Source organism: Drosophila rhopaloa, unplaced genomic scaffold, assembly GCF_018152115.1.
Source record: "Drosophila rhopaloa isolate 14029-0021.01 unplaced genomic scaffold, ASM1815211v1 contig_115, whole genome shotgun sequence".
In the NCBI taxonomy this organism is placed as follows: domain Eukaryota; kingdom Metazoa; phylum Arthropoda; class Insecta; order Diptera; family Drosophilidae; genus Drosophila; species Drosophila rhopaloa.
Genome location: NW_025334990.1, coordinates 11,344,614 through 11,366,262, shown reverse-complemented (window position 1 = coordinate 11,366,262; position 21,649 = coordinate 11,344,614). Strand labels below are relative to the sequence as shown.

Here is a 21,649-nt window from a genome sequence, read left to right as displayed (position 1 = left end):
TGGGGGCGACAACGGCAGGAGGCAGATGGCACCTCTAAAAAAATGTTAAAATATCATAATTAGTTATGTTTACAATTAAACTTTGATTGGTAAGTATTTGGTTTAACCTGTTTGACCAACAGTCCATTTCAAAATCAATAATATTCGTTGTTAAGACAAACTACAGTGTTAACAAGTCGTTTACCAAATTCTAAGTGATAACTGAGGCTGATATGTCTTAATCTAAAATTTATGATCAAATAAAAAAATAAATAAATATCCATAAATTTATCCATAACTCCTTGTTTAGAAACCGGCCTTAAATGATTGTTTGGCAGTCGTTCACCTTTTTATTTAACGATTTATGAATCAGCTTCCAGAACCCAGAAGAGATAACCCCCGAAAAAAAAGACATTCAACCGCTCCATTCATCGAAGATCGATTGGTGAGACGAGTTTCAATTTGTTTACATTTCAGCAAATCCGAAAGGATCAAAGGTAATTAGTGTCGTTTAAATCAAATTTAAAACGCATCATAAACAATGAAACGCCCGTTTTGTTTTAATGAGCATTAATAACAATAATAGCTGTCAATCAATCAAGCTGGCAGATCGGTCAACGCAGCCGATTCGATATTCATTAATCAAAAAGTCAGAGCCGATGATTTTGGAAATCACAACATCGTGGTGGATCCCAAACTCTAGAATATTTAAAAGATGTGAGAAATCGAAAGCAACCACGCCCCCAAAACAAGGTTCTTTGGCTTGAACTCTTGACTCGAACCTTGTGCATATTTGGATTATTCGATCATGGTGAGGAAGTGACTTAACGAAAATAGTTATCCCATGATTCATGGGGTTAAGAAACCCAGGTTTCTCACTTAATCGATTCCAGACAATCGATGGATCATCGGTGGGCAATTAAAAATTCTATTATAATTGCAACTTGTTGATAAGCCAACAGGTTCACATTTCTCCCCTCTCTCGTTGACTCGGTGAGTCTGGTTTGTGAAATCGCCAATTGTATCCAGATTTTAAATTATTCATCTGAAATAAATAAAGAGAGACTGCCCCTGGCAGTGGGTAGTCAACAATATGGTGCGTAATTTGGTGTTTTGCGGCCAATTAATTAATCTTGTTTGAATATTCCCCAACCAACCAGCAGTTTTTTTACAAATCGTCCTTCGCGTCGAAATTTATGCGTGTGCGCAAATTATCACCACTTACAACTGACAATTGGCAACTATACAATATGGTCGTATAAATTGATTTTAACCGCAGACTTTGTTGCCACCAGACGGCGCCTGCAGTAAAATATTTAACGATAATTCCGGGCTCCATCCGACTCGATTTATCTGCTGGACCTAGGGAGTTCTGTGGAAGTTCGCTTTGCATAATAATATTTAAATTCCATTGCGCTGATCTCATCCAGAGGCACTGGTGAAATATAAAAACACATTTCTCTTATTCGCACTTGTCAGGCTGCAAAATTTATTTATACGTGATTTTTCCTTTTTATTAAAATTTATTTTATCTTCTCCTTACAAGAGCCGAAATGAAATTGCTTTGAAATTTATTTTATTTAGCACCTCCAAGAGAGGGTGAGATACGGGATTGATCAATAATTTGGGAGCTTTGAACTCGGGTTATTTAGGGCTCCCCATTCCAAGTCCAGGTGTCGAATACCACGTTTGGGTAATCAGATGTCATTCGGTCAACTCGAATCTAATTACAAGTCATTGTGAGTGGTAATTTGTTTCATTGTTTTTTGGGCCCTGCTCCAGTTGCCAAGTTACTTTGGCCTCACAGCTAAATTTCGTTTTGTAAATGAATTTGTTGGGTAAAACAAATGCCAGCAATTGCTGGCATAAATCGCTTGTAGTTAATGGAGTCGATTAAAATGTGAATGCACCGTTTGCTACCAAAAGCAATCCATCTATTTTGGCATTCGGTGGCTAAACTGGCTTCAGCAGTTACCAATATTTATAGGCGTGCAACTCTGATTTATTCACTCACATCCGATGACAATGCGATGCCACAAAGTGTACTAATTAAACCAAAAAGAGAGCGAATGATAATTAAACAAATCTCTGGCTGCTAAACCGGGTGAACAATTTCTGACTTAAAAGTTCTCAACAAAAAAATCAAAAAAACCAAGTTCAGAGGAGAAATATGAATGCCCACGCGAAATGAGACTAATTTATAGGCATTGTCGGAATACACAGCCTATAAAGGTTTCATTTGTTTTGCGCTAAATGCTAAAGACTCTGAAAAGAATTGGGAGGTGAAGATACCTGTAAATCATATGCGGAGCCGGGCGGAGAGGTCTCCTGATCCCAAACAGGAATGCCTTGGAAATAACGTAATTTCTTATTGTAATCGGTTTGGAAATGTTTGTTAATTTTAACTCAATGAATTCAACAAAAACAAGAGAGAACGCTATAGTCGGGTGCCCCAACTATCAGATACCCGTTACTCAGGTAAAGGGAGTGCGAGGGAGATGGAGATAGAAACTTTGATCACGCATAACTTTTTAACGAATGGTCCGATTTGAAAATTTTCTTCTACATTTCGATAGGTATTGATAAACACAATAAAACTGCATTTTTACTTTTCCGAAATATTTAAATTTTTAAAATCGTATATAAGCCATTGTGGGCGTTAAAGGGGGCGTGGCACCATTTTGAAACAAACTTGCGCTGCGTAGGAACTTCTAAAATCTACATGCAAAATGCCAATCTTCTAGCTTTTATAGTTTCCGAGATCTCAGCGTTCATACGGACAGACAGACGGACAGACAGACGGACAGACGGACAGACGGACAGACGGACAGACAGACGGACAGACGGACATGGCTAGATCGACTCGGCTAGTGATCCTGATCAAGAATATATATACTTTATAGGGTCGGAAACGCTTCCTTCTAGCTGTTACATACTTTTGCACGAATACAATATACCCTTTTACTCTACGAGTAACGGGTATAAAGACTAGAGGTTTGGGTATTTGGTGATTTTAGTAGGCAGCTTTAAGATTTTGACTGCGCTTCAATTAAAATCATATTTAAATATTTATATTTTAGAAGCCGACATTTTTCAAGAATGCGTTTTCAGAGCTTCAATGCACAAAAAACGGAGATCTGTAAAGATACATTAACATCTATATCTGCATTGTTAGCACAGTTTAGTATTTCTATTGGTCCTATTATTTAGAGTGGTTTAATTGGTAATAATGTAAAAGTATTTAAGCATACTACAATAAGCAGACTACAATTACAGTATGCATTTAAGCAAAAGATCAGGGCTTGCCCCAAAGATTACGTCAATAACCGCTGAATATTACAAATATGCTCTACTAGCATAATGCTCCAATTCACAGCCCTGAAAGATATGGGAACGCCCGCCAAAAGCAACACAAAACATTGTCGGTTGAGATAAATTCCACATTCGCTTGCATATCAGCTGTAAGCTGTGTACCAAGGGTTTGACTTAGTGACACATGCTGATTCCCTCGGCTTAATCACTTTGTTTTGAAAATACTCTTCCACGAGACTCAACTTCGGAAGACCGCTGGGCAGTGTGCGTCCGGATATCATGCGAAGCGGAACTAAGCTCCCACTGGGGCTATGCTGGATCAGCGTCGTCTGTCTGATGCTGGGTCTGGCCTCTGGCGAAGTGGTTAAATGCTACGAGTGCAAGGAGTCGGACACCTCGTGCGGTCCTCCATTGAATTCCATAGGACGGGTGCAGGAATGTCCAAACTCAACGATGTGCTCGAAGATCACCAGGATTCATGAGTTAAATGGAAAGCAGTGGAAAACAACGCGGAGAGGGTGTGCAAGACAGGTTAACAAGACCCAAGATTATGTCGTGAAAGAGTGGGTTGATGTATATGTCGTAATGGATTTGCCGGAGGGCTGCACCAAGACGGATAAAGCAGAATACTGTAATTGCCGTGGATCACTGTGCAATTCAGCCAGCTTTCCCTCATCGAACTTCCGGCTGCCAACACTGCTGATCTTCTTGGCCCTCGTCTGTGGGAAAATCCTTCTTCCCGTCTAGTCGACGACACTTTTTGGGGTGTGTTCTCGTGTTCAGTAATAGCAATTTACCACTTCCTGGAACGCTCTAGGCCGCAGAAATAGTTTTAAGCAGATTAATGATTTATATGCGACACTTCTCAAAGGTGACGCCTTGTCAATAAAGTCACTGATACCAAATAAACCCAAACAAACTCGTTCTGACATTGGATATGGATCGTAAATACTTGAGCGGCCGGCCAGATTAAAATCTAACCGAAACGATCCTACCTGGACCCTGAGATATGGAATGTGACGCATCGAAGAAAGTGCCAGATTTGGCCAGCTTGCGGCTCAAGGTCAATGTCAAGTATACCAAGTATATGTTGCGTTGGATTAATAAAATAACACCAGCAGCACTCCTGCGGTGTGATTTGGAATAGCATGCAAATCAAGAGGCAGGCATCTGAACATCACAAATCGAACTTGTAATTGATTAAAAAGTCGTCTTATTTAAATATTTATTAAGTACTTGTGACTTTAATGAATGCCCCCATATAGATATCGCCAAAAGCCGAATCCGAGAGCCACCTCGCAAAGTAACAATAACAGCACGCGCCGTGATTCACCCACCAATCTGCTCTGCTCCGGGTGATCGTCGGGATCGCCTCCGCCCCGATCTGCACTGGGATCTCGTCTTGGTCTCCAGATCGGATCTGGGTTCAGCGTACGACCTTTGGAGTGCAGTGACTGTGACGCAGTATCGATACTCGAACTCGAACTCGGCACTCGGTATCCAGCATCGGTGCTTGGATACTCGGCAGTCCCAAGATGCGGCGTTTTAATCACAGTTTATGTGCATGGCTATTATTAATCGCCATATGCCCGCCAATGTGCACTGACAATCATTCTCCATGCGGCCATACACGGAAAGCAATCGGACTAGAGTTTAAACTTAGCTTTCATTTTATATTTAAATATTACAAATAACACATTAGATTGACCTTCAAGCGCCTTTTTCTACCTTCATTCGCCCATGGTATAGATATGTTGATCTGTATAATTAAAATAAGGAATGAAGGGATACAAATGAAATACCTGTTTTATAGATATCAAATATTAGACTTACCGATAAATTTCTTTCCGGGCTTTTACTTAAAATTTAAAACAAAGGCTAGATTAGCTATTTATATATAGGCATTAATAATAATAAAAATAATATTAATAATAGTAATTATTAAATGTAGAATTTGGGATTTTAATTAAAGTCTTTGTGGAGTCAGGGTGGTTACAAACTTAAGATTATAGTTTCTGGTTTTCCATATGGCAGAAAAATCAGCACTTCCTTACAATGCTATGAAACCTTTCCGACTTCTGGTTGATCCACAACAATACTAAAATATATGGGAGATAAAATTAAATATATCGATATAAAATATAAAATGCTGTCTTTTTTTTAAACAACTTATGATCAGATTTATATGTCTTTCTTCGCTTGGCAGCATCTATAGATGCTAACCGTTAAGGACTCATTCCAAGCCGATCCCCAAGCCATCACTGTCAGCGCCTCGGTGTCAACGTTTGCCACAAACAATTAAATTCGTTTTTGACAACATTTTTCTTTTTGCCGGTTCCATCCGATTCCGGTTATATGCACGACTGGCTGTATGCTGTGAGCCCCGAAATTGAAACTCAGACCGAAGCCCATCCTCATCCTCATCTCCATCTCGATCTTTAGCTCCGATATTAATGCATTTCGCATTGCGGCTGGCGTGCGCATTGTCTGAATTGTTTCTTATTTTATTTATATTGTTTGTACAGTTTTTTGCTGTATTTCCGCTGGTGCGTAATTTATGATTTCATTACGGCACTTTTATGGCGCTTCCGAGTGCCTCCAGGTAGTTGGGGATACGAATCTGCGATGCGATGTTGTCATCGGTTGCCACAACTAGTTAACTTCAGGCTCCAGCTGTGAATTGGGATTGGGATTGGGGAAGTTATATATAGGGTTACTTTGAATATTGCTTCCTTGCAATATATCGTCAATAAAATTGATTAAGAAAATAAAATATTAAGTATACGACCCGCAGACTCTTGGTATTATACAAAAGTATTTGTGTTCTATGGATTTTATCTGCAAATCTAAACATAAAATAAATATATTAAAAGATTTTATTAAAAAATATAAATTACCTTATTTCGTACACACAGATTGTTGATATGGATTCTAGCATGTTTTTAAATATCAAGTATACGCCATGACTTTTGCACTATGAATTTCATGTTTTATTTGTTTTCGTATAATTCAATTTGTTTTCTTTCTTGCTCAAACTGAAATATTGTTCCCACATCGATGACACAGAAAAACCAAATTACTAAATACGTTTCACCTATGTATATATTGTTTAAGAATGTTAATCTTTGTTTAGTGACGTCTGCGCTGACCTGAACTTCACCTTCAGTTATCAGCTAATTAAAATGGATGCCAACATGATTCGCTCTTATTGTTCAGCCGAATTTCGATGACAATTTTGTTGAAAAAACCTGGGAATTTCTTTTAACCACTAGTAAACAACTTGATGACGAGTCATCCAAAGCCCAGTATCCTTAGCTCCAAAAAGATCAATGTAGTGGGCGATGAACTCGATAAAGCGACATTTGCCAAATAATACAAATTGCTTAATTGGTAATGTGTGTAATTACATTTACTTGTGGCATTGATACGCTATTTAAATTATTGTTACGGAGAGCGATTAAGTTGGAGAGGGCGAGAGAAGCCAGCAAAAAGGTGAGACAAGAAGAATTCGGCATCATCATCTGTCTAAAAATCAAAAGGGAGCAGCTCGGGGTATTTCTCTTCAAGAAATTTAGCTGATGAACCGAAATGAACCGACGAATCTTCTCTCGGAGAATTTTAGGCGCGTCGATGCGTTGAGAGCAGCGCTGCGACTGCGAACCTGGCTTATTTCTATATAAACCCGGTGTACTGGAAGGGAAACCAAACATTCCTGTTGCAGTCGCCTTTCGAGCAGGATTACCCAGTCAGCCGGACAACAAGTCAAAGGATATTTCCCCCCAAAAAGGATAATCAAAGCCATCATGTTCACCAAGTCTATGCTGAGCTTCGCCCTGGTTGTGGTGAGTAGCGAAAAAGGATGTGTATCCTGATCAGTGCCAAAAGTGTGTTGTGTCGCCAAGTGTAACTCATGTGTGTCAGAAAAAAAAGTAGAATCCAACCTAATTTAATTACCTCTTGAGTTTTTGTTTCCGAGCAAGTTTTAGCACAATTAAATTTTTTGGCTGCTGCACCTTTTCTCAGCCGTTGAATCATTAGCAGGATCCGCAGATAAATTAAAAACTCAAATGCTTAGTGATCAAGTACATTCAAATGTTCAAAGTTATTGATGCCACTTCCTGTCGCATTTAATGAAATAATACAAATCACATCCTCTTCTTCCGCAGGCCCTCTTTGCTGTCTGCCACACCAGTCCAGTTCCGGACGATAATGGCAAGTATACTGTTCCACAGCAATCCTCTAGCGATGGAAAGTATCGCCCCAGCGACGATGGACGGTACCATGGGAATACTCAGAACGAAGGTATTGTTTCGTGAGCCCCATCCTAAAAAATATCGTGCCTACTGCCACGCCCACTGACTGCATGCCGCTGCCGCCGCCCACTAACCCCCCCAGCACTGTGAATCGATCGAAAAGCAAGTCAGACTTGCCCAGATACTAACATGCATACTATACCACACATGTATATTTGTATACCCGATGATATCGATAACACACACACTCACTTATACGAATAATCTCTTGACTGTCTAATAAGTTCAAGCTCAAGGCTGACGTTTTAAATTAGCGAAATTGTAAACAAAAATGAAAATATGCAGGCCTTGAGATGAGCTTCCAACACTAACCAAAAAGCAATTCTTATTTGAGCACTCTAATATTAAACATTTAATCTTTTATACTCGTACTATAGGACGGAGTGGTTCGCAAGAAAGTTTAGGTAAACAACTGAAAGAAAGTCACATTACTCACACAGAATCACACAAATCCGAACTCATTCCACACAAAAAGCAGTCAAAAATCCCTTTTTGAAAAATACCCCTAAGGTTATTGCACTGTTGTGTATTTTGCCTTAACTGTAGTTTAACGACTGTAGTTTAGCACTAAATTGAAAGATTTTAAAACTCAACTGCCTCCTTTGTACAAACACTTAATGAGAAACTAATTAATTCTGTAAATATCTAATGTTGGATATGTATAACTTGAATAGTTTCAAAACTTAAACGCAAGTCACTCACCAAAAACACTTAAACAAAACGGAACATTAATTATTGGTCAGTCCACTAACCATTGATGTGTTTTGTTTCCCTGAAGGTCGCTATCACCACATGCCACAGCCTTATAGACATGTGGACGATCAGCGTGAGCTCGGAGTCTACCACCACATTCCCAATCCCTATGACGGTGGCTATGGACCCTATGCCGGATTGAATCTTCCCTATGTCCATGACGACAGGCCCTACAAGTGAGTAGCTCAATTGAATTCGTATGGGTATTGTGATTTATTTTATATATTTCCTCCTTATTTAGCCACGACCTGTACACAGTAAGTAACGCCGAGTTTAATGTGCCAGCAATTCCCTTGGAGTACGGCTTTCCCGATCATGAACCCCATCACCAACCGAGCACACAGTACTAAGATCCCCCAAGATCCCCCCGAATTCCAACATCCGGCAAACACAGCGACACTTCCCCCAAAACCCAAAATTCCCGAAACACCCACTGCTTTCATAATCAGCCCAAGCAAAAATGCGAACGTTTTTCGGCTCTGCAATTAAATCAAACATTCCGCGCTACATGACACCCCCACCACACGGTATCCTGCATGTCCCCCAAATCCTTTACCACCAAAAACCATGCCACACAACACGCATGCCCACACGCCAGATCCGAATACAAGCAAATGATCACAACACCCAAAACAACACTCGCAGACCACGACCACAAAGAAACCCACCACAACCACCAAAAGGACGACGACTTCAACCACTACGACCACCACCACGCCCCGGAATATCCTGTTCAACTACGATGACGAGGGTCGCCACAAGATTCTGCATAAGGAAGAGGTCCGCAAGCAGGACAAATACGATCATTCGTAAGTTTTTAGCTGAAGAAAGATAATTAATTTTTTAGAAGAATCATTTCGGGATTTCTTTATTTGGTAATTGAAAAAAAATACTTTTAGAATTATCAAGTTGTCATGCAGCATGTAAAAATCCAAAACTTTCACGGTGATTTTGCATCTTATATTTCTCAAAATGTTTTTTTGCAATATTGCGTCTTAGAATTTTCAAGATCTTATTTTAATAACATTTCCCACTACTTAGGATCTAATTACATTTAATATTATAATTCCCAAGTTGTTATTCTGCTTATAAAAAATCGAGAGCAAACGATCCTGAAACCAACTTACCATTTAAATACTTATCTTTTACCAAATAGTTACCTGACCGAGAACGGAATATATGGCGAGGAGCAGGCCAAGCTTCACCACACCGGAGGAACCCATGCCAAGGGCTACTACGAGTACACCGGCGACGATGGCAAGCTGTACCGCGTGAACTACGCCTCCAACGATGGTGGCTTCATGCCCGAAGGCGACCACATCCATCCGATTCCCGAGGCCATCGCCCGCGCTCTCAAGTACGTGGAGGAGCAGCACAAGGCCAATGGCGGAGCTCAGTTCGACCATCGCGGCTTCCGCATCAATCACATGACCAAGGAGATTAAGGCCCAGATCAAGCAGATCCATTTGGAGACAATGCCCAAGGAGCTGAGCGACCAGATCCGCATGCTGGAGCACGAGGTGGAACTCGCCGAGGAGGAGGAGCGCTTGGAGCAGGTCGAGATGGAGCGCCTGCGAAAGGCACACAGATCCCACTAAGTGCGAGTTGCGAGCTCGCCTCATCCACAGCCATATGTTCCCGCTACCCAAGCCCCAGAAACAGTCCTAGTCCATCCAGAATCCAAAATCCAAAATCCAACACCCAACTCCATTCCCCATGCATTTGCCGTGATTTGATCAACGGGCAAACACTATAACAAGCCATCGCAATAACGCAAAAAAAATCAACAAAAAAAGGAAAAGGAAAAGGAAGGTGATTAATATCAGCATCGAATTGCTACCGGAGAATATTCGTACATATAGTCCGCTTCTATGTTATTTCGTATTTATTTATCTGTCGAACTTGTCGAATTTGACGATGTTGCTATGCATAAGATAACTAATTTGTTATATGGTATATCGAAATAAAACCTACTAAATATTTGTTATAAATTACCAAGAATTTTGATTTTGTGGAATTTCAAGATCACCTAAGGCCCTTGGGTTGAACGGCATATTTCGTTTCAAAGGCCAAAACGCAGTTGATAATGAAAGTGTCTGACATTTTGCCAAATTTAATTCAACATTTTCAATACACAATATACGGGCAGTGTTTAAAAAAATTAATGGGTTTGTTGAACCTACTAAGGCGAACAAAAACAAGTCTCAATCTAAGTACGTGTTCTCTGTAGGCGCCGAATACATTTGGTATACACAATTCCGATAAGCGGGAATTGACCCAATTTTTTCGAGCTGAATTTAAGTCTGACCTTGCAAACAATGATTATATAGAAATATGTTTTAAGAGATTAGGGCTGGCACTACATTAGATTACCAAATCCCTAGTTTCCATTCTTTCCAAAAAAAAATTAATGTTTGTGGTTTTATGAGTATTTCATGACTCTGCCAGAAGCCACTTAATCGTGCATAATTCAAATCAAAATCTAAGTCATTTCATTTCACATTACGCATTCTAGTTAATTGTTTTAAACTTTTAGATACTAATCAAAGCACACTTTTACGCTGAATAATAAATAGAAAGAGCTTTTAAGGCGTTAACAAGCAAAAAAGAGCTTAGTGGTCTATAATCAATAAATAAAAGAAAAAATGGCTGCCTTCATTTAAATGAAAAACTTGAGTAAACCTTATGTTTTATATTTTGAGTATTTATTTATATTAATTTAGGAAGGCTGAACACACGTTTTTTCACTAAACTAAGCAGTTTATAATATCAATCTCAATGCTTGGTGTATACCACATTGGCCGGAGCTGGCTGACTTGCGTAAAAGGCGGAGTTCACGCCGTCATCTAAAGAGTAATATATAATAATAAATCAGTGTTCTTATATGTATTCCTCTAAAGATACTCACATGTAATCACGGGACGGAAACCGTTCGCATCGGCCAGGTATTTGACTCCCACTCGAAGACCCTCGGGTGTGATGAACGAGTAGGCTCCCTCCACTTGCTCCTCCTGCTGCTGGTTACCGATGTTCACCGGGACACCTCGCTCCTCGCCATGGATGCCGTTCTCGGTCTCATAGTTGTAGGCATAGGATCCCGCTCCATAGTTCACATCGTTCTTCTGCTGCACAATTCTGGCCTGGGCTGCGGCAATGTAGGGATTGTACTTCTTGTAGAAGCCATCGTAGTAGCGCCGCAGGTTGTACAAATCGCGATTCCTATAGTACAGATCCCTGTAGTATGGGTTCCTCAGGTAGGGATTGTACTGGGTCTGACCCTCACAGGCAATCGTAGCCAGGGTGAGCACAAAAAGGCAGGATAACTGGAAGCACACTCAACATTAGATCAAAACACTTTCTTTGGCGTTCAAACAAATTTACCAGCTTCAAAGACATTTTGGTTTTTTGGCAACTTTCAACGATGATCTGTCCGACAGAACTGTAACAGCTTCCGCGGCAAACAGATCGTTTTATAACCAACTTTGAGTCTCAACCAGCCCATTTTGCATAAGCATCAAATTTCAGTCCATAAAATTTATTGTATTTGGTCGGCGGGCAGCTAAAAACTTTCGGGCCAGAGAGTTTGACAATTTCCGTTTAGAATTTAGATTGGTTTTTATTATAATTCGCGTATCTTTTGTTTGTATAATTAAAATTAGTAGCAACTTCTGAGGTGAGCCGAGAGTAGCAGTCAAAACGATTGGCTAAACATGCAAAAACACAGCTGGGGGGCGTTAAGTGTTTATTCGTGTTTAACCATATGAAGATATAAATGCTAATTTCGATTATAGAAATATTTTGTATTCAGTAGTGAAATTCGAGGAGCCAGTGAATAAATTAATTGGGATTTACAGTTTCCATTATTTTCCACCCACTTAGGCTTACATCACTACTACAAAATTACGGATTAATTAACTTTCTATAGGCAATTGACTAACCAAGCTAGCACGAAAATGATTAATTATATTTTAAGATTTTTCTCATTTAGGTAATCAATAAAAAAAGCTAACGAACCTTGCATACATTTCTGTTTACCTCAACTCATTTGTGTCGAATATAATTTATTGTTTCCATCAGAAATCGAGGTGAATAAAGCATGAATGGGCGACTGAGACCCGGGCACATGAATAAATATGAATGAAGTTGGAGTTGGCTGTGGAGAAGATATCTGGGAGGTGGAGGGCAGTAGCCGGAGGATTGGGGGGAAGTCATCTCGATTGCATCGCCGGCCTTCACATTTCGCGTGCGATTTGACAGCAGTCAACGAGTGCAACAATAGCTATGTAATTGTGTCTACACTAGTCAGCAAAAGTCACGTGCCAGCTAACACAGGTTTTCGTTTTATTAATTGGAACCTTTTATGTGCACCTTAAAACGAGAATACTATTTATTTAACTGCCCAAATTAGCATTCTTATGGCTGCGATGGATGAGAACAAAGCAAATTGAGATCAATAGGCAATCCACGCTTAGCCCAAACAAATTGGATTTCTATTCAAAACAGAACCCGACTTTGCCCACATCTTGAACTATAAATGTCCAAATGTTGGCAATTCGTATTTTTTATGGTTCCGATTTTAAAGTCGCGGCTTTGCGGAATGCGTTAAATAAGATCTGCCTATAGGTTAGACAAAAGATCTTTATTAGCTCATTTACATAAACGAGCCGCTGAATATTTGTCATCTAATTAATTGGCTCGAATTTATTTAACTTTTGTATTTAAATATTCATTGAGTTTTTGTGTTAGCTTTTAATAAGCTAGGTTTTGAGTTCTGTTGTCTGTGCTTTGATAAATTATTAAACAACAGACTTAACATGTAATCAAGACCAAATGTGGAGTTCCGTTTGTATCGGCGCGTGGGATGCGATAATTTGAATATAATATTAGATTAGCTATATCCTATAATATGTTGCAACCGATGACACCGGGTAGGTAAAATTAAACCACACCTTAAATTATAAATCAGCTAATGACACTTAAAAAAGGTGTCAGCTTAAACCACAAATTGCTTAGCAATTGAGTGACAAAACAATTAGAACATAAATTATTCAGTGGGCAAATTATATAAACCGGTACGTCCCTTTACTGGTTATATAACAAGAGGTCGTTGAATTCCAAAAGCCAGTTAAAGTTGGAAGTGGAAAATGTCAGCAGTCAAAGAGAAAATGGGAGAACACCGTTCCTTCGAGAATTACACCTACATGGCTGGCATTATGTTCAAGACCTTGGGATACGATTTAATGGACTCACCCAGGCCCAGATGGCAGAAAATCCTCATGCGTGGCTATTTTATTCTGTGCATGGTGAGCAATTTTTACGAGGCTTCCATGGTGACCTTAAGACTTATTCAATGGGACTCCGTGGAAGGAAGTGCCTCGAAAATCATGCGACAGGCCCTGCAATTCTTTTACATGTTCAGTGCCCAGGCAAAGTTTGTCACCTTCATGATATATAGAAAACACCTAAGAGTGCTATGTAATAACCTGAAAGATGTATATCCCCACGAAGAACAGTGCCAAAAGAAATACGATGTCAATACATTTTACTTATCACGAACCCCTCGATATATTGTGTATTTCTATTATGCTTTGATGCTCCTCATGGCACTGGGACCTCTGTTTCAATCGTGTATTATGTACTTAATAGGGTTCGGAAAAGCCGAATTTTCCTATCTAAGAATTTATCCCACACGTCTTGGCTTTGATTCGGAAAACCCATTCGGTTATGTGGTGACATATGTTATCGATCTTACCTACAGTCAATTTATAGTGAATGTGAGTTTGGGCACAGATCTCTGGATGATGTGCACCACGAGTCAAATCTCTATGCACTTTGCCTATTTGGCCAAGGTTTTATCTTCACACATTCCAAATCGGAAACGAGAACGAGAGGATTGTGATTTTTTGGTAAATCTAGTCAAAAAACATCAACTAATGCTCCGGTAAGTAAATACAACTGGTAACTTTATTGCATTAATTTAACTTTTTATTTTTGATAGCTATCACGAGGACGTGAATACTGTATTTGGACTTTTATTGGCTTCTAACTTGTTCACCACTGCTAGTTTACTTTGCTGTACAGCTTACTATACCGTCGTACAGGGTTTTAACATGGAAGGCATTTCCTATATGATGCTTTTTGTTAGCGTTACAGCTCAGTTTTATATGGTCAGTCTACATGGACAAATGCTCCAAGATTGGGTAAGTAGGATAAAAGTTATTGGACGACTACTAAAGTATCTTTATAGAGTACCAATGTAGCTCTGGCTGCATATGAACACAAATGGTATGAAGGATCCTTGCGATATAAAAAGGAAATACTCTTTATTATGGCGCAGGCCCAACGTCCTGCGGAGATATCTGCAAAGGGAATTATTATTATTTCCCTGGAAACCTTTAAGACAGTAAGTTCAGCACTATTATGTCTTATTAAAATAATTATTTTACATTATTCACAGTTGATAAGGATTACATATCAATTCTTTATGGTTATACGTCAAACTGTGGAGAAGTAAACATAAAAGATTTAATCGTTAGTTTACATAGAAATTAGATCTGCCTGCAAGAAGTTTAGTCACTCAAAAAGATTTTTGTTAAATGTTGGGAAAAATGATCCATTGAGATTTCTATCAGTTCCTTTAGTAAAAATGAATATATGTCTATAAATAAAAAAATACTTATACTTTTATTAGTTTATTTGACTCATCAGTTTGCTAAATCCAATGAACTAAAAGAAGCCAATATGAAGGTGTATTGCAATGAATATGTGCCCTACGGAATACAAACAAATGTCCTTATAACCATGGAAAAACTTCCAGTGAATTGCACAATTACAGTACATCTTAGTACTCCCAGTTACCTGTTGGCCTTTTTTGAGATTGGAAACGTGACGAAAGTGATGCCGCCCAAGTTCAAGAAAACCTTATCAATCAGTAGGAAACTGTCGTATTTTGGAATTAAGACGAAAGTAAAACCTGTTTATGAAAAGGGATATTTTGCAAATTTAACCGCAAGTTTTTGGACGATAAGTGATGAGAATCTTAGGCTATTTGGTCGAATGAAACCAACGCCATTGCTATATGAAATAGAAGAAATCGTTCCCATTAATGTATATCTCATTGAACATTGCTCCCCGCGTTTGACAATGCCAAAGTGCTCTAATCCCCGATCCCCAAGAAAAATACTGGTCAGTCGAGAACTTTTTATTACTGGCTTATTTCTGGAAAACTGCAATTTAACTACCAGGACTACATATAATTGGAGACTGAAGGATGCGATTGGGTTAAGTGAGTAGTCCAGATTACTAAGATACCTTTTCCATTCATCATTTCCACAGCACAGTTTGCATCATATAATACACATAGTCCAGTCCTTGATATTCGGCCATTTACATTGCGGTTTCCCACTTCCTATGAACTGTGGCGGAATTTGTATGTTTTTGAAGTCGAGGGAAACCTTAATGGACTGAATTTCTCTGCCCGCTGCTATCTAAAACTGGTTATGGGTCAGGTGGAAGCTGTAATTCTAGGTGGTAAAACTAGAAGGGCCCAGCAAAGTGAAATACTTTGGATGAACGGCTCCACGAGTTACGACTTCTCTAAGAGAAGTAAGGAAATTCAGTTTTCTTACTATAATTGGAACTGCTACTCATTTGACGATAGTCGTAATCCATTTTGCCATCAAAACATATCGTCGGGTGAGAGATTACCATGAAAACCTTTATTTATATTTTAAAAATGTTATTTTTTATTAGTTGCTGAGTTTTCTATTCCAGCCAATTCCTTAAAAACTGGTTGTAGATATATTTTTCGCTTGCAAGTGTCTAGAGATGACAATCCTAATATTTCCTCGCAAACAGAGCAAATTATTAAAATGATAAATTATAATATCCTAGAAATAATGATAGAATGTGTAAAGAATTGTAGAATGGATTTCTTCATTCCGAACTCGAAGGTGCATCTCGATTCAATATGCACCAATTGCGGAAATCAAAATGTAAGATACCAATGGTTTATCGACGGTCAGTTGGTACTTACTTCCAAGGAGCTGGTTATGGATTTACGAACATCATTAAATGAGATTCGCGTAAAGCTTCTCATTTCATCGGAAGATGGGCGCTACGGTCGAAAAAGTAAGACACTGGTAAAAAATTTGAGTCCCACTGGTGGGACATGTTCGGTGAATCCAAAAGAAGGCTACGAGGCACTCACACCATTTTATCCCTGTTGCCGAAACTTTGTGTCATTGAACAACCCAATAGAGTATTGGTATTATGCCGGTCCAGTACTTCTCAATAGCTGTCTAGATTGCAACTGCGAAGTTTACTTACCTGTCACCGATTTCATAAAAGTGCTGGTATGCGATGTTTTCTGGTCTTGTCACACCAGTTGGATAAAGGTTAAAGTCAATGCCCTGAACAAAGTTCCCCATAAAGTTCAAAGCCTTCTGGAAGAAGGACCTCTGCATCGGTATTTACAAACCATACAATCCTTAGCGTCTCACCTAACCAATGCGGATTCTGGAACACTTCTTTTAAATAACTTCACATCGATCCATCCTCAATCGTGGAGTTCACTCGCAAGATTGGTTAATCTGAGTTTAACATTAGCACACCGTTTATATCCCGTAGATCAAAAGACAAAAGCTTTACTATCCATGGTGGCTATGAATATAAATAATAACTTACAGGAAATACACCTCAACGATAATATATCTTTTCTAACGGAAAAGCCATTTATTGACATTTCTTTAGCTTGCTTAAAGATCTATGAAATGATGAAAAGATTACACAAAATGACCTACCAACCTCCATGGTCAATTTATAATCAGCAAATTGACCTTATCGAAAGATCCGTCCAAACATTGGGCATCGGAAAAACCATATTTCCATGGGTAATATTCAACTCTACATCGGAAACGGAGCGCCTTCAGCGAAGTTTTAGACATTTTCAACGCAATCAATTCCAATTAAATCCTGGTTATAGGAAAGAGGAAGTTGTAGTGGAAGTTCAATGCTTTGACAAATTTCCAAAAAAAAACATCATTGTAAGGACAAGGGATAAAATTCAAGTTGTTACTTTTACGCCAGGCGTTTTTGAAGAAGTTTTGCGCAAAAATCATGGTCATGGCTGTCTTAAGGTGGTATCTATTAAACAGAAACTAAATTGGTGGTACCCACTAGAGAAACAACCAAGTGCTCTTGTAGTTTCTGTTCGCATTTATGAAAAAGAAGATAACTTTACCGTTCAAGTACCGCTCAACAAAACTAAAATTTCCTTTAAAACGAAGGTGACATATCACGCCGAACCGATTGTTCTAAATCAGTCGAGAAAGAAGCGTTCGGATCATATTTCCCATGCTGGAATATATGTAAATTGCATGAAAACGGGAACCATTTGGACTCTTCATGAAGTTCGTATGTACCGCATAATGCTGATGGAACACTCATTACTGGCTGTACATTTCACTAAGACCACTCACGATCTACAGATAGTGCTAAAAACGAGGTATAAACCTTTGTTTCATGAAATTGAAACTTCAACTTGCCTGATCCCGGCGTTAGATAAAATTAAAGTACTGCTTATGCGAAATAATTGCCATTCAGGAAGGCGGGCCTATATTGCAATACGAATTGCCTCTAATATTTCGGTTAAACATAGCCCCAATACACCAATAGCCGATGGACCGGCCACTTTTTCGTTTTCCTTTCAAATTCGTAGCTGTGATGTTTGGCCATATAGCTTTCCACCGGACAAGCAAAAATGGTTACACTTTGGATGTTACCCCACAATGGACCTGAGTTGCAAGAAGGGAATTCGCTGCACTTGCGATATCCTGGGAACATACACCAACCATTTGTACTATATTCCTCCCATTGAGGTTCCAGTTGGTGTCTATACAGAACCACATCTCAATGTTAAAATTGTGATATTTTATGCCATTACACTGGTTTTTATACTACTGTGGATACTTTTGTTCTATTTATACCGAAATGTTCTTCCCAGTAGAACGGTTTTATATCAGAATTTTGAGACGGAGGATGAGACTACAGGAGAGCTACATGACTTGACAGTCTGTCTTAAAGTCGGAGGTCGCTTGAATTCCGGGACCACCGCATCGGTTACGCTGTTATTATATAGCCCATTTGAAACCCAGCGGAAGATTACGATCTTACAAGATCCTGAGCATATAATTCTTAAGCAAAATATCACATTAAATATATGCATACGAACGCGAGACATCCGTATACCCACAAAAGTTTTGGTTTACCATAACAATGCGGGACGTTTTTCAAGTTGGTATCTGCGCCGCATAGAGGTGACCGATGTTCAAGCCGGCGAAACGCAGGTCTTTATGGTCAATAAATGGATACAAAATAATATGTTTTTATTGTCATCATCCTTGATCTATCGTTCTGGAGACGTAAGGTTCCTCGACAGTTGGAAGACTCGATTCAAAGCGCACTTTGAGCTGCTTTGGATCAATTACTCACTGTGGCAACCTGTGACCGGAAATTGGAGGGAATCGCCTAGATTTCCACGAATGTCCCGAGCTAAAAGATTCTGTGTCTTCATCAGCAAACTACTAGTTTCCTACACATTGTGTGCTACATATTTCGGATTGACAACAACCCAAAGTTTACAATTACTCCGATCCAAGTTTTTAAATTACAAAGATTTGGTTATACTAACCATCGTCAGCTGGTTGGTGGATTTGATTCTGCAAATATTATTTACAGTGGTGAGCTTGAAATGTGGCTAATAGCTATTTATAAATAAAATCAATAAAATAGCTTGTTAATTAACGGCATTACCTAGCGATTACCATGGGAAATAACTGAGAAATGTTGGTAATTACTTGGCAATAAAGGTAAAGAGGGAAGTTTAACTTGATGTCAGAGCATTGGCGTGACAAATTCGCTTATGGGGGGAGTTACCGAAGACCCACTCCCGCATAAAAAATGTCTTGGCCGCGATTTGCATTAATTAGCCATGAGCCGTAATCGACGACGCCCACGTGCTGCAGATCGATCCCTCTGCCATTTGAGATGTTTGTCAATTTGCATAAATTACATTAATAAACTGAGCCCAACGATACTCGGATGCCCAGACGGATTAGCATAGATGCGGCAACTTAGAACTGGTGTACTGGTGTTGGCTTAAGCTTAAGGTCAGCCCATGATTCATTGCTCGATGCCATGTGCTCCAGTTAAGCGTTGCACCTTCCTGACCACTCGAACCAGTTTAGGCCGGCAAACCGGAGCACAGTGTTGGCTATCCTTGACCATGAAATGGGCAGCTCATACCAGCGCCAGCGCCAGCTAGCATTTCCCACTCCCAGCCACAGTATTCCACCAAATTGCAGTAGCTGGGATCGCGACATGACCAGAACCACTGACATTTAACCGCAGCAACTGGTTCGCCGCCTCGTCCATTGCTTGTGACTTCTGCTGCGGTGTGCAATTATTTATTTATGCCCGCATTGACATTAGCATTAGGCAGTGCAAAGTATGCCAGGCTGGTCCGCAGACCCAGCTACGAATTGGCCAAAAGGCGGCTCTAGCTTCTTACGCAACAGCTAAATCAATGCGGACAACCGATTTACAGAGATGCCACCGCGAATATCTGGGCAGCTGGGAGTTGTCGTTTGGCTATTAACATTTGATCTTGAGCTCGAAAGGATTTTGGTTAGGATTTTAAGAGCTTAAGCCGATCTCGGTGTCACAGAAATCTCTTGAACTTTGGCTACAGAATTTAAGTTTAACTGAGAAGAAGGCTTCGAAAAATATTCAAAAGACTACATAGGTTGCTTCTACAATACATTTTATAACTATTTATTAAAACACCCCATTTAAAATCTTCATATTTCATTGCCAGATTTCATAATAACAAAGTCTAAAAAAATAGTCTTCGATATATTTAATAATAGTAACCACGAAAATTAATTTATTTTAAACAATTTAATATTACAGCCCGAAAATTCAGTATTTCCAGATAAATTATTTGTTTATTGGGTTCTTAAAGATCATTGCTATTTTTATTATGGCTAAGCTTAAAGCTGATTTAAAACCTAGATTACGAAGTTCTTTTTCTAAAATATATATAGGTTTCTATTATTAAAAAGATGCTCTGTGACAAAGTAGACGAAAGTTGCACCTCGGTTCGTCGCCTCGCAACTGGTGGCCATCATACCCGTCCCCCTGCTGGGTATCAAATTGCAGACAGTACTCAAAACGTCTTTAAAACAAATTACGTTGTATGCCGTAAAGAACGCGCCGCGACCTTCAAAGTGGACAGCGGGCGAGAACTGGTTGGGCAACCAGAATGTGACCATATAACCATATAACCATATAGCTATATAACCATGTAGCCAGACGTCGGATAGCCAACTGACATTTGGTGGCATCGGGTTCGCCGGCTGGGGATCATAATCGCCGAAGCCATGCGTAACATTTCAAGGTTCCGACGCCTAATAATAAGCCCAGATGGGAAATGGCCAAGTGAGAACATAAATCTCAGTAGGCAGACAGCAAGTTAAGTGGAATTAAACATTTAAAAGCAATACAATAAATATTAAAATTAATGCAGTCGAATGTCTTCATAATTATTGCGACCCAGCCGAAAAGAGCGAGGGAACAATAATCAGACTTTGACTTCCACCTCGACGGCTTCGCCTTTAACTTGCTCAGTTCAGGCCCCAAATACTAAGTTCGGCAATAGTATGTACTGGTACTATATGGGTTTTCTTCTTTTTTCCGATCTCTTCTGGTTGCCAAAGACAATAACAATACAATACGGCCACAATCTTTGGGACAATCTTGTCACGAAATTCTGTCGCCGTCTGTGTCGGAGTTGCAGTTAAAGTGGAGATGGAAGTTGGAGGATGAAGCGTGGTGGATGGGGGATCGGGGATGGGGCTCGGGTCGGTGTGGCAGCCAAAGACTAAAAGTCTTAAAGTCTGGCCCCATCTGCTGGCCCAAAGCTATTCATTAGACGCGCCTACACTTTGGCAGCGACGACAACAACAGCCCCAACTTGGCGTTTAGCAATTTCTGGCATTTTGACCCCGTGCACGGCTTCAGTTTGAGGTCTGCCCATGGGCTTGGGTACGGATAGTACCAGGGAATGGGCATGGTATGGCCACCAGTAACGCCACCGCTCAGATGGCTGCCTGACTTTGATTGCGATGCCCGATTAATTCAGTGCATTTAAATGCAACGGTTCAGCATCCCCCCTCACCAAAAAAAAGCAGTGGGTCTGCCCCATTTCGAGTCAGGTGGCAACGCCGGCGGCC

At 39.7% G+C, this 21,649-nt stretch overlaps 5 protein-coding genes across 6 annotated transcripts; 4 read left to right on the top strand and 1 right to left on the bottom strand.

The window, feature by feature from the left end:
- Positions 1-3,554: 3,554 nt before the first annotated feature.
- LOC108046199 lies at positions 3,555-5,187 on the top strand. Its single transcript, XM_017125782.1, has one exon. The coding sequence runs from the start codon at positions 3,571-3,573 to the stop codon at positions 4,036-4,038; it is 468 nt and encodes a 155-aa protein (XP_016981271.1). The 5' UTR covers positions 3,555-3,570; the 3' UTR covers positions 4,039-5,187.
- A 1,824-nt stretch (positions 5,188-7,011) lies between these two features.
- Positions 7,012-10,348, top strand: LOC108046198 (larval cuticle protein LCP-30). Of its 2 annotated transcripts, XM_017125780.2 has the most exons (7): positions 7,012-7,133; positions 7,458-7,593; positions 7,982-8,008; positions 8,383-8,533; positions 8,599-8,614; positions 9,003-9,166; positions 9,514-10,348. In XM_017125780.2, the coding sequence occupies exons 1-7, from the start codon at positions 7,095-7,097 to the stop codon at positions 9,953-9,955; spliced, it is 975 nt and encodes a 324-aa protein (XP_016981269.1). In that variant the 5' UTR covers positions 7,012-7,094; the 3' UTR covers positions 9,956-10,348. The 2 variants fall into 2 exon arrangements, with proteins under 2 accessions (XP_016981269.1, XP_016981270.1); XM_017125781.2 differs by lacking the exon at positions 7,982-8,008.
- A 692-nt stretch (positions 10,349-11,040) lies between these two features.
- LOC108046211 (larval cuticle protein LCP-22) lies at positions 11,041-11,793 on the bottom strand. The gene is made up of 3 exons (XM_017125794.2): positions 11,739-11,793; positions 11,266-11,680; positions 11,041-11,203 (listed from the first exon to the last, which is right to left on the bottom strand). The coding sequence occupies exons 1-3, from the start codon at positions 11,751-11,753 to the stop codon at positions 11,133-11,135; spliced, it is 501 nt and encodes a 166-aa protein (XP_016981283.1). The 5' UTR covers positions 11,754-11,793; the 3' UTR covers positions 11,041-11,132.
- A 1,729-nt stretch (positions 11,794-13,522) lies between these two features.
- Positions 13,523-14,871, top strand: LOC108046216 (odorant receptor 49a). Its single transcript, XM_017125798.1, has 4 exons — positions 13,523-14,298; positions 14,356-14,557; positions 14,605-14,760; positions 14,815-14,871. The coding sequence occupies exons 1-4, from the start codon at positions 13,523-13,525 to the stop codon at positions 14,869-14,871; spliced, it is 1,191 nt and encodes a 396-aa protein (XP_016981287.1).
- Positions 14,872-15,137: 266 nt separating this feature from the next.
- LOC108046200 lies at positions 15,138-19,117 on the top strand. Its single transcript, XM_017125783.2, has 3 exons — positions 15,138-15,642; positions 15,698-16,052; positions 16,110-19,117. The coding sequence occupies exons 2-3, from the start codon at positions 15,857-15,859 to the stop codon at positions 19,115-19,117; spliced, it is 3,204 nt and encodes a 1,067-aa protein (XP_016981272.2). The 5' UTR covers positions 15,138-15,642; positions 15,698-15,856.
- Positions 19,118-21,649: the final 2,532 nt, after the last annotated feature.

Coding starts and splice junctions, on each gene's coding strand:
- LOC108046211 (XM_017125794.2), bottom strand. Junction 11,204..11,265: donor TTTCCGTCCCGTGATTACAT/GTGAGTATCTTT, acceptor ATTACTCTTTAG/ATGACGGCGTGAACTCCGCC.
- LOC108046198 (XM_017125780.2), top strand. CDS start 7,095: ATGTTCACCAAGTCTATGCTGAGCTTCGCCCTGGTTGTG. Junction 7,594..7,981: donor TGGGAATACTCAGAACGAAG/GTATTGTTTCGT, acceptor CTCGTACTATAG/GACGGAGTGGTTCGCAAGAA. Junction 9,167..9,513: donor CAGGACAAATACGATCATTC/GTAAGTTTTTAG, acceptor TTTACCAAATAG/TTACCTGACCGAGAACGGAA.
- LOC108046216 (XM_017125798.1), top strand. CDS start 13,523: ATGGGAGAACACCGTTCCTTCGAGAATTACACCTACATGGCTGGCATT. Junction 14,299..14,355: donor AAACATCAACTAATGCTCCG/GTAAGTAAATAC, acceptor TATTTTTGATAG/CTATCACGAGGACGTGAATA. Junction 14,761..14,814: donor CCCTGGAAACCTTTAAGACA/GTAAGTTCAGCA, acceptor CATTATTCACAG/TTGATAAGGATTACATATCA.
- LOC108046199 (XM_017125782.1), top strand. CDS start 3,571: ATGCGAAGCGGAACTAAGCTCCCACTGGGGCTATGCTGGATCAGCGTC.
- LOC108046200 (XM_017125783.2), top strand. CDS start 15,857: ATGGGTCAGGTGGAAGCTGTAATTCTAGGTGGTAAAACTAGAAGGGCC. Junction 16,053..16,109: donor CCATCAAAACATATCGTCGG/GTGAGAGATTAC, acceptor ATTTTTTATTAG/TTGCTGAGTTTTCTATTCCA.